This window comes from Cydia fagiglandana, chromosome 7 (assembly GCF_963556715.1).
Source record: "Cydia fagiglandana chromosome 7, ilCydFagi1.1, whole genome shotgun sequence".
NCBI lineage: Eukaryota > Metazoa > Arthropoda > Insecta > Lepidoptera > Tortricidae > Cydia > Cydia fagiglandana.
Genome location: NC_085938.1, coordinates 19,807,858 through 19,820,700, shown reverse-complemented (window position 1 = coordinate 19,820,700; position 12,843 = coordinate 19,807,858). Strand labels below are relative to the sequence as shown.

The 12,843-nt window shown below is 37.1% G+C and overlaps 1 protein-coding gene across 1 annotated transcript; it reads right to left on the bottom strand.

Moving 5' to 3' along the window:
* Positions 1-6,311: 6,311 nt before the first annotated feature.
* Positions 6,312-10,818, bottom strand: LOC134666359 (uncharacterized). The gene is made up of 2 exons (XM_063523500.1): positions 7,501-10,818; positions 6,312-6,344 (listed from the first exon to the last, which is right to left on the bottom strand). Exon 1 carries the CDS (start codon positions 10,724-10,726, stop codon positions 9,383-9,385), a length of 1,344 nt encoding a protein of 447 aa, XP_063379570.1. The 5' UTR covers positions 10,727-10,818; the 3' UTR covers positions 6,312-6,344; positions 7,501-9,382.
* Positions 10,819-12,843: the final 2,025 nt, after the last annotated feature.

The following is a 12,843-nucleotide window of genomic DNA, read 5'->3' as shown; positions in this document are numbered from 1 at the left end:
TTTCAGATAGATAGATAAAAAAACTACTGTAATTCTGATACTACATTACGACATACTGGCGCATACTCCACCGACAAGAGCCATGCTCTTAAATTATGATGATGATGATGATGATTACGACACCAGGTGCATTACGTAACTACGTCGAAAATTTAAAGGCCATTTGTAATGTAATACGTTGTACGATACTCGTGCGAATAGGTAATTCGCAACTAGTGTCGATTTAAAACACGAACAAAGGGAGCCACTGTTGCGAATTTCCTATTTTACGCACTTATGTCGAAGTAACTATTATACTCCTCATTTTTACTTGAGTCTAATGACAGTTAAAAGACAAATTACTAAAATTTGAAAATAAAAAGAAACGTGTAGAATAATTGAAACAAAACATGATAATGCAGCATTAATAGCATTATCTTTCTTTGACTGCGAGTTGTCTGATAATGTTTATTCTAGCAGGCAAGTAATCTTTCACCTCGCCTAATGAAGTCGTGAAAGAAAATTGAGTTTAGTTAAAGGGGCGAATTTAATTCGATTTCTAACTTTTTGAATGAACGTCACGATTTAACAGCGCCACCATGGTAACCACAAAATTAGATGGAAGCGAAAAATGGCACTGTCGTTGCGGTTAATTAAAATAAATTATTCACGGGGTTCTTTAATAAATCGCTCGATGTCGCGGGCAAATCGTCCCCGACAGAATTGTTACTCCTAAATAATGATACAGAATAAGACATTGTTAATGGTACCTACATGCAAAACGCAATGTTTTTTAGATTTAGGAATATTGCCGTGCACTACCAGGGCCGATGTGAAACAACTACCTATTATGTTATGTAATACGTGTGTACTTATCATGGATACAATAAATATATTGAATTTTGAATTATTGGAAAGATTTTCTGAGGCTATTATGCATATTCTGACACATTTAGTAAAAAAATAGTTTATGTATTTATTGTATATCTTGATATCTAAATCATTTAAGCAGAGCTACTTAGGCCAGGTTTGGTATTTGTATAAAGTACCTACAAAAACAACATTTTTCAAATTCCTCTTTATGCTTAATATCATTGCACCGGTTGATTTGAAAGCTATAGAGATAGTTTGAGTCCCGGAAAAGGACATAGGATAGTTTTTATCTCAAAAAAAATTAAAATGTTAGTATGGGGAATCAATAACCGCGGAACAGAATAAGATGAAATTTGGCATGGTCTACATCAGTTGATTTAATAGACAATGATTTCAAACGTGACTTACGACGCGATTCGGGAATTCGCTAGTATCTCCTAACTTAATAAATCCATGGTAACCCTAGCACCTGCGATCAAAGAGTGCAGCACGCAAACTTCCGACATCTTAACTAGCACAAACTTGTTAAGGCTGCATTGATTTTATACCAGCGGTGTCGAACTCTGCTTAAGGCTCGTCTTAGATTACCTTTTGGTTGACATTAGATCCTGCATTTACTTATCCTTTGGCAGTTATTTTGTTTTAGAAGTCGTTTTCATAAAAAAAATGTTTTTGATTGCAGCGACGGAGTGTACATATACAGATTGATTAATTATAATATATATTATATAATAACCTGCAATATATTGCTATGTGAATATGCATAACAGAAAAAGTAAGGGCAAATCGCCTAGCGTGGTACGGGCATGTGATGCGGAGGGATGAAAGTCATGTGACGAGAAAGGTATTACGAATGAATGTGGAGGGAAGTACGAGGAAAGGAAAACCGAGGAAAAGGTGGATGGACTGTGTGAGAGATGATATGAAACGAATGCAAGTGAATGATGAAATGACGGGCGACAGAGAGGTGTGGAAGAGAAAGACATGCTGCGCAGAGAATGATTGAATGATTGCTATGTGAATAATATATCTATTGGTTACACTGAGCAAAGGATGACTCACGCTAGACTGGGCCGTGCCCGGGCCGAGGCGTCCAACATGTCATATTCTATGACGGCTGATCGGTGATCACGAAAACCATAGAAAACTTAACGCTGGTAACCTCGGCCCGGCCTCGTGAGTGATTTCGGGTTTGGTCCCATAGTAAAAGTTATTCAGTATGACTTATATCGCATCACATCGTTAAAATTGCAGGTCAGTTGCAATAAAAAAAAGTATTTGAACAAATTAAATTATTTTGCAGAAAATATTTTAATTTGTTTTAATCAAGTAGAAACACTACTATATAAATTATAAACTGAAATAAATGTCATATACTAAGAAAAAGTAAAGGGACCAGGGTATGTCCTTAAACTACGTCCAGGACCCGGGTATGTCCTTAAACCACGTCCAAGACCACCGGTGGACGGGCAGCAGCGTCCCTCAAATTCGGTGTACTCGACTGCGATCGCCAACCCGCCTGCCAAGCGTGGCGATTATGGCATTCACCCCCCCAAAAAAGGGGGAGGCCTATGTTCAGCAGTGGACGTCTTATGGCTGAGATGATGATGATGATGAAGAAAAAGTGATCAAGGCCTCTAGTGCCCCAGGCTGGAATTCTGCTATCGCGGCAGGCGCATAAGCCACTCGGCCACTTTTTCTTAGTATATGACATTTATTTCAGTTTAAAAAAAGCATTCTGTATTTTATTACGTGCTCCATCTTGTGAAAAGTAATAGCGAGCTCGTCTACAAACGCCGAGAAAAGTTCTGTAACCAGATAAGTTTAAACAAGCGCTTGTATCGCGCAACTATGTTTGTCTACATAACAACTTTTACTTACTGTCCTGTATGTGCCACAGGTAATACTCTAGGAGATACAGTAAGCAGGAGAAGTAGTTTCATAATGATCTTAGCAAATTTCCTGTGGAAAATCGGGTATATGTACGGCAAAGTGCAGAGATAACTGATCCTCCTTGCATAAAAACAAATAAAGTACTTGCGTTCAGTATAAAGACTTAAAATATCACAGCGAATACAATTCATTTCACGTATTTACTTGTAACCTAACAATAAGTATGAAACTAAGCGTTCATAATTAAATATTTGTCAGTGAACTATATCTCTCTTTGGCTCTTTGAAAAAAGGATTTTTACATAAATGTTTTGTTCTGTTTCTGTTGTTCTGTCTCTATTTTAGTTTTAAGTTTTAATTTTTATTCTGTTTTAATTTTAAGTTTTTCAATTTTTAATTTTGGATACCTTGAAAACCAGTGTCGTGTCTAATACACGCGACTTATGCTGAGCGGCATCCTATTTGGTGTAAATAATTGTGATCAAACTATATTTTTTATGCCAAATAAATTTTCAAAATCAAAACTCAAAATTTAGAAAAAAATCAAATCCTGGCATAAAATCACAATACCGCCTGCCTATTTCGTTGCTCCTTGTCATTATCAAACCAAAAAACCATTCGAGTTCGATGTGTGAATGCAAGTATAATATATTCACCCGGCGGTATCTCGGTCTCTGAATTTACTGCAAAGACCGCTTTTAAATTTTCAAGAATAGCTGTGGAACAAAGGACCAGCTTTATCGGACGGTAAAGAGTAGAGATGCCATGAATATCCGGCAACTATTCGGTATTCGGTCTATTCGGCCACTTTGCCGAATATTCGGTATTCGCCCAAATGTTGCATACTATTTGGCCGAATACCGAATATCTGTTGCACCTACCTAAAAAGAAAAATAAAAAAAATAACCAAAGACTAGGTATATTTCATATTTAAAATGCATTCTTGGAAAGAGGTTAAAATACGAAGGCACTTTTTTGAGCATTTGTTGATTCAAAAATATTTTATTTTTATCATGGGTCTGATTTGATTTACTAACTACATTCATTAATTCTGGTCAACATAAAAATATATCTTAGCAAACGTTGTGCTTTGTTGGCGAACAGTTTTCGTAATAATTGTGACTCAAAATGTCGGTCGCCGAATATTCGGTATTCGGCCGAGAGGGGGGCCGCATAATCGGTATTCGGCCATATTCACTATTCGGGGCATCTCTAGTAAAGAGAGTAAAATGTGTCCAGTGCGCGAGGCTGTTTATGGCGTCACCACAGCACCTGAAGCAGAGTTGGGCAAAATGTAATCGATTGACGATTAACGATTAAAATTAACCGACTTAATCGCGAGCAACGATTAAAAGTGACGATTAATTAATTTTAGTCGAAAAGCTCCGACTAATATTGTCACGATTAAATTAATCGTCGACTAATTACCGGCGATTAATTTTTTTAATCGATTAATTAGTTCGATTAATTTTCTCTCGATTAATTTTAGCAATACATATGGTCTTTTTAACCGACTTAAAAAAAAGGACGAGGTGCCTAATTCGTCTGAAACATTTATAAATAATATAAGTAACAGACGAATTTTTATGTATGTTCACTTGGAGACTATTAATTTCGACCGTCTTCGATAGGATAGTATCCGTTCGATGTAAGTAGTAAAAGTAATTACTGCATTGACAAGTTGAAACCTTATAGAAAACAACTGATAAGAGGTAAGTAATGTGTTTGCTCTTTCATACACATACGTCGTTCTCTTTCTAATTTTTATACCTGCGCTACAAGCCCTAAACCCTTACCTAGAGATGCCGCGCTAAGTTATCCGCATTATTATAGTAACCAATGTAACCATCTTATACTATTGAAGCACATTTATAACACTGGAATGGTTTTTAATGTGTACGCAAGAAGTTTTGATTTTTAGTTAGGTACATACAAAAATGACCACCAGTATCCTGTCTACTTTCAATCGAGAGTTAATCGAGAAATTTAATCGATTAATATTAAGATTAATTCAATTTCAATCGTATGTTAGGTCGACTAAATTAATCGCGATTAAATTAATCGCCGATTAATTTTGACGATTAACTTTTTTAATCGATTGATTAGTCGATTAAAAAGTTAATCGATTAATGCCCATCTCTGACCTGAAGGCCTTTATGCTGTAATGGAGCCGGCCTTTAAGATCAATCTTTAAGGTAGTTAACTGCTACTATAATTTAAGCTAGCTAATGCTATGTCCACACGTCTGCACACACACTAGTCCACGAGATAGTCTACAATAGGCGAATTTTTCGAAATGTTAAACCAAGCTCTTAACAATGAGGGTTTCCGCGTTCGAGTATGTCACAAGATGACAGCACCGTGGCGAGAGGTCTAGCTGTCATATTCCACCAATCATGTTTAACCTTGTTTTTTTAATAGTGGATTTTGACAACAGCTGTCAAAAAGACCTGTGCTGCCATCTAGTGAAAATCTCGATCGCGGAAACCCTCATTACGTAAACGGAGTCATATTCGCAGTTTTTCGGAAAATGTGTAGTCAAGAAGAGCTAACTATGATCTTATGTAATATTATAATAGGTCGACGCACGTCACAGGTAATTTCTAATATTATTAGTTATTATCAGCCAACATTTTTCTTTTAACATTTTTTGACTGAATGAACACATAAATAATTCCATGTGTGTTCATAATTCATGTGTGTTAGATAAACTCTAAACATAAGTTTAAGATAAGTCTTAAACTTAAATTTAAATAATTCCATATCAATAAGAAATTTAGTAGATTCCGTAAAAAAGCTGTAAAATTTATAGGAAACTAAAAGATTCATAAAAATAGCCCTGGTTATGGAGACTGTGAAGTATTCCAATATCGGCGCTATGTTATCGGATGCTCCAATTTGCCGGCAATATTTTTGAACGGTCCCAAACGATCTAAGCATCGAGCAGCTGCAGCGATGCAATTTTAATCCCTCGTACAAGAAAGGCCGGAGAAGGCAGGGCGGTAATTCTCTCAGGATTCCCTCAAAAGGGAGGGCACTAAAACTAAACTGTAATACTTTTCAAAGTCATCATAAAGGTATCATTCGGATTTAGACTGCCTGCTGCTGACTGATAAAGGAGGCAATCGAGTAGACGGATCGCCTGATGGTAAGTGATAACCGCCGCCCATGGAATCCCGCAACACCTGAGGGAGTTGTACTTACAACCACTTCCGTTGCTGGCTTTTGAGATGGGAATACGCTCTTTTCTTGAAGGTTTGAAGGTTGTATAGGTCCGAATATACCACAGGCGACATTCATTCATTCATTCCATCTGTACCGACGTTGATACAAAATGCTAAAATAAATAGATTGCCTGAATTCAAGTTACTTAAGATTCTAAGACCTTATTAAATGAAATATGAGTCTACTATCAACTTGACATGTATACTTGCATCTTAAAGAACTCATTTTTGCTTCGCTTATATTATTGGGAGAGAGGTCAGTTAATCTGTGAATAATGTGGTTCATACCTTATTAGAATGATGTGTATGGAGTATTTTTCCCCGTTCATGAGCTCCAAGTGTAGCTGCCAGCTCTAACTTGCTCATATGCCACCACCTGTGTAGAAAATATATTTATGACCATGGGTCACTAAATTATCCCTAGCCTATATCACATTATAACACATATATAATATCTCAAGGCAAATGCAGAACATTGTAACATGTAGGTATATGTAGGGATAGATAGCCAGAAATTCATATTCATAGTAAGATACCACATTGTCCCGCAGGACTCAAATATACATATATATAGGTATGCAAGTCTGCATAAGATAGTCACAATTCTCTATGTCTCAGAAAGTCTCATAAGTTAAACATATGCACCAGATAAGGGGTGCGGTGACCTGGTCGCAACCAGTCACATCTATATACGGATCTGAAGGCACACAGTTCTATCTGTGTCGCAACCTAGCCGCGCCAGCCGCAACCAGTCGGATCCACAGCCCTAAAGGTATATATATGTATCCCAGTCGCAACCAGATACATCTATATCGATCCCTTGGCACACTTAAGAAGTGTTCGCATGCCTAGCCGCGCTAGTCGCAAACCATTCAGATCCACAACGTATATGTATCCTGGCCTCAACCAGATACATCTATATATTGGCATTAGTTGGGGGTGTACTTGTCCCTCGTGAAGGGATATTGGTGCTTAGTCGCAACTAAGCACCCCACGCCTATTGGTGCTTCTAGACCATTTTCTATATGAGGCTAGGCACAAGCCGGCAGACGCATCTCCGACCTGTCCTGAACATATGCAAGCACACCCCAAGCCTATTGGTGCTTCTAGACCATTTTCTATATGAGGCTAGGCACAAGCCGGCAGACGCATCTCCGACCTGTCCTGAACATATGCAAGCACACCCCAAGCCTATTGGTGCTTCTAGACCATTTTCTATATGAGGCTAGGCACAAGCCGGCAGACGCATCTCCGACCTGTCCTGAACATATGCAAGCACACCCTCTGCCAGTAACACAGCTAGATAAATAAATATATGAAAATATGTGCATGGGACTAACCAGTCCTCCTTTAAATACATATACTTAGCTTTGAAAGACGATGGTCTCGCTGTACGAAGCTGGCGTCCAGCACACGTACCACTTTATACAAACCACTTTATATTAAGGACTTTTATTTAATGAATCAATCATAAGTTCACAAACTAACTCGCAAGTTTCATACGAGCGAAAAAGGAAGTGTGGTTTGCTTACCATAGACAATATAGAAGCTGTTGCCAGGTGTAATATATATAATACATCGCGGAAGTCCGCGACACACCCACCGAAGCGAAGCTATTGCATTGCGAAGCCTCAAGTTAGGGTAGTCCTTAAGTCTCAAATCCATATCAAATTTTGCTGTATCTACATTTTCATTAGTAACATCAGTTTTCTCCTTCGTTCTATTTATGCTATGTGCCATGTCCGTGTCCATGTTATCAGTCTTATCCATGTTTCCATCCGTTTAAATATTGGAATAATCTTGCCTTTGTATCACTGGTAAGTCCGAATCTTCCTCAACTACCATTCTCTCACTTGTTGAACGACTCGACTTCAGATCGGTGACCTAAAGGGTACAACTGCATTATAGACCTTGTAAATGTACTGTCATCAACACATGGTTCATCGTGAGATCTGATTCTTAGTAGTTTATTTGAATGCTTGTAACATTTCCTTAGACTTCCACGAGTACTGATCCATGAATATGTCTCTGTATTCCTTCATGATAGTCTCACCTCGTCTTCATCTTTCTATGAGCTGTTGTTTAGTTGCAGTGGCTGTAACTGGTGCCTTACTCACTGACATCTGGAGTTCGAGACATCTTCCTGGTGTTAAGAAATCGGCTGGTTTCAATACATGTTCCAAACCAGTACTCATACAAGTCAAGGGTCTTGTGTTCATGACACTTTCCACTTCTTTGATGATAGTCAGTAATTGATTATCGTCAAGCAGATGTTTCTGTAAGTTTCGTTCAAACGACCGCTACATCTAAGGATTCTGTCGACATCTTTGAACAATCTTAGATAGCGAGTAAGATGTGTCTCCTTACCCTCAACTTCATCCGGGTAAAGTGTCTCTATATACTTCTTATTTTTTGTACTTCTGAGCTTATTCTGTTATCCTCACTTGCCTATGTTTCTGAACAGACTTGTCCGGTTTCCTTCTGATACTTATGCGTCTTGCTCAAGCCAATATTCTTATTAAGCTGATTTTTCCGTCTCAGTTCAATCCAACTTTCTGTATGATGTTGTTCGACAGACCCTCCCCCGCTCGAAGAGTAACATCTCTTGCGGGTTGGCAAGTTGGCATGGCCAATTGTGAGAATCTCCTGTCAGAAATTCTGGGCCGCTGAGGTATCATTGGAAATCTTCTGTCGAATTAGTCTGCCTGGTTGCTACATCAGCTGAGTTGTATTCAGACAAAACATATCTTACAGTCAAGTTCTTATTTTCTTGGTTCCTTCTATATCTGTAGATGTTTCATGACATATTGGATTAGTCTGATACCTAAGTCCTAATGGTACCAATTTAGGAATCTTCAGATTATCTTGATCTTTTATGGGTATTAATCTTGACTTGCCAATAACGAAGTTCATCTTGTCTCCTTGAAGTAAATATACTACGGCTGCATACGCTGACATAGACGAATCTATGAAACAGTGAAGTTGGCCGTCTTGGCTATTCGCTATGTTCTTAGGTAGGCATATGCGATGAACTTGCTTAAAGTCTTCAGAACACCTCTCTTTGTATAAGCATACAAGTGTTTTTATCCTTAGGCAAATCATGTCCTTTTCTAAGTCCCATTTTAAATCAAGAGTATTACAGTTTTATCTGTACTAGCATCTGTAATGTTCATCTACATATTTAAGCTCTTTAGAGTTGGAATCTATATTATTTTACTGTCTTTGTATAGACTCATCGCTTTTTTGACTCCATTCGATCCTGTCAGATATTATGTACATAGATGTCGCTGGCTAGACTCTTTAAACATTCATCATTGGTACTGAATAAGTGATGTTCAGATATGATTGCAAAGGGTACACGTATAAATCTGTAATGTATAAGATTCTCTTCTATAGCTAGTTTAGACATATCTTTCAGGCACAGGAATCTTGTGACGATGATGTCTCTGTTGCTTGGAGCAATTTCTTAGGGCACAATGCTCTATTATGCTGATTCCTTTCACCACAGTGATAACAGATGTGTGTTATTCTACATTCATTTTGTCTATGGCCAATTTTCAAACAGATGTAACAACGGTTAGGTATTTTATCTTTCCTTTCAGCCAAGGTCTTAAATTTCGTGCAAGCGTCATTGTAATGATTCTCTTGGCAAAATATACATTCTATTTTCCTTCGTTTTTCAGATGCCTGCGCATTATTCGATTCACTATTAGCTTTATATGTTCTTTTCTTAGGCGTGAATGTATTTGAAAATGTTGATGTATTTTTTCTAAATTTATTTGGTTTTTCCCTCATATTTATAACTCTGTGTTTGATTCTCCTATCGTTGGATTTCTTCACAAATTTATCTCTAATGTGTAAAGTTTCAGTAGTAAAGGTTGTTTCCATATCTTTAGTCTCAACGCTTATCCTCTTGGCATCTTCTTTTGCTGATATGATAGCGTTTAGTTGTTTTCTTATTTCCTCAATGGATTCAATCTTCAATTTTAGCTTCATTTCATAAATGATGTCTTCAGGAAACTTTTCCATGAAAAGAAATCTTAAATGGTTTTGATTTGTATCCTCTCCTAGGGACTGTAAGACTCTTAGATGTCTCTCGAGTTCATCTAATGTCTTTCTGCAATCTTCTGGCTTTGTGGCCTTCTTAATCTTATATAAGGAAGAATAGTGGGCATCAACAATCTGCACTCTGTTGCCATATCTCTCTCTCAGAGTATCTATGGCAATCTTATAATTGTCATTCGTGGTTTCTAAACCATCGATTATGGTTTTGGCTTCACCCTTTAACGATGCTTTAAGGTAGAGTAGCTTATCAACGTCTCGTATATTCCTTTGATCAATGTTGGAACTGAATTGGTCCCAGAATTGAGTCCATTCTAGAACGTCACCATGAAAAGATATTAAATCTAACTCTGGTAACTTGCTCCTATTTTTTGTAGGATCGGATTTGACTTGTCTTGTATCCTTATCGGCTTGAATTCTTGCATTAAGTTCAGCTAAGACTTCATCACCGTCTAGCTGTATCGCAGTTACATTTGAAATCTCATCGGCGTTAGGATCCTTGGACAGGTTGAAGTACTGGTAGAGATCACTTTGAAATCTTCCCAGTATAGATTGTAGTTTGGAGGCGATAATAGCAGCTTGCTCCAGCTGATCCTTTCCCCATGGACGACACGCACATAGCTCTGATGCTTTTACTTGATGCTCTTTGATACTTGTGGCAAATATGGACAGGCGATTCAGCAGGATAGCTTCCATAGTGTTCTCACTCTCACTCTGGAAATGTATTTTTAAACAAGTTATCACAACAGAACTCAATAATGTTGTCAAGTACTTTATACAGTTTTCATATTTCCACCAAATATTTATCATAATAATATGTAATTATTATTTGAATACCACTCTATTATTTCATCATCACTGTAGAACAATATTTAGTACTTATTGTCATATGTGTTGCGAGCGCCATCTATTTCTTAGAGATGTAAACACTGTATAAGGTTAATTTTTGAGTAAATTATTCAATTCTTTAAGAATGCAATTTGACAGTAATAATACACAATATTATGAGGCTGTATATCAAGTTAACACTATAATAATCATGTTTACGTACCTTATGACTTTGGTCTAAGAATATTTATCCTCCTCCTCATGCAGAGAAGTAGCTTGGCGTAGAGACGCCTTGTTTTCACGCTCGACTCGAAATTAGTCAGTTCGTACGCTGACTACGCTGTATTTCTTGAAATTCCTATTTCATAACAATACATTAGTTGGGTTTCGTACTCAAGTGCAACAAACAATTATTCTGAGTATATATAGCCTCTGACCCAACGATATAAGTACCTAATTCCTCTCAAGTATACGAATTAGTGCTTACGCATTTTTTAAATAGTAATAATAGTAACATGTCAAGTCGCATATAAATAAGTCATATTTCTTTCAAGTAAGATCATTTAAATATCTAATTATTACGTAAATTATCACTGTATCTTTGATCCCGTGGGTAAGCCCTCACGTCTTATTATTTACGTGTCGTAATGGCGTCACGGCGTCACTTCTTGTTACAAAGTAATTGTGTGACGATTTCTTTGTTATAATAGTGTATACGCTCACAATCACACAGGATGCCTAATAATCCTTGTACAGGCTTTGTTTAATTCACATAAAACGAAATTATATAGATCGATAATTAAAATCGATGATTCAAAGTGGATCCTATACCGGTATTTACCTGTCACGTACTAGATTAATCCACTTCCTCAAAATTTCACACAATCACAATGTACTCACCTTTGTTATTTTCACTTTTATTAACAAAACACTGCACAACAAACAAATAACAAAACACTCGTTAAAACTTTCTACAGTTCTTGAACTTGTTCCGCCATCTTGCGAAAATGAACGAACTACGGGAATCATAGAGGTATAATAACATAGAGAAGACACGGGAGTGGCCAAATGACCGAATTACGTAGATTGTTTTTGGTATATTGTCAGGAATGTTAAAACGTGTTTTTAATATTGTCGCATTGCGTATGTTTTGTCTCTCATGGAGGCACGCGCACACCATTTCTATAGGATGCTACTTCTATGACGGAAATACGCTGGCGCCAAGCTCGCGCTACACATATGAAAAAATGGCGCGAGAAATTGAATCATCAAGTCGTATTTAATTTTTAGTCATAAAACTCATAAAAAATGCTAATTCAGATTAATATTTTGAATCATAAATTCGTAATTTGTTTATTACATAATATTCAAAGTCGTGATATCGTAAATACGGCTTTCGCGAAATAAATTCGGTAAAACGAATCAAACGCAATATTCATCCTGTAAAGTTCAAAATCGTTTAGCAATATACAAACATCTAAATGTACGATATGTCAATTATAGGTGGCAGCGGCAGCACTGTATGAACAACACTATCCACAGGGTGACCTTTGACCTCTTCAGAATTTATGTGGGTTTGAATCAAAATCCAAGACACTCTTCCACCAATTTTTGTACCGACGTTGATACAAAATGCTAAAATAAATAGATTGCCTGAATTCAAGTTACTTAAGATTCTAAGACCTTATTAAATGAAATATGAGTCTACTATCAACTTGACATGTATACTTGCATCTTAAAGAACTCATTTTTGCTTCGCTTATATTATTGGGAGAGAGGTCAGTTAATCTGTGAATAATGTGGTTCATACCTTATTAGAATGATGTGTATGGAGTATTTTTCCCCGTTCATGAGCTCCAAGTGTAGCTGCCAGCTCTAACTTGCTCATATGCCACCACCTGTGTAGAAAATATATTTATGACCATGGGTCACTAAATTATCCCTAGCCTATATCACATTATAACACATATATAATATCTCAAGGC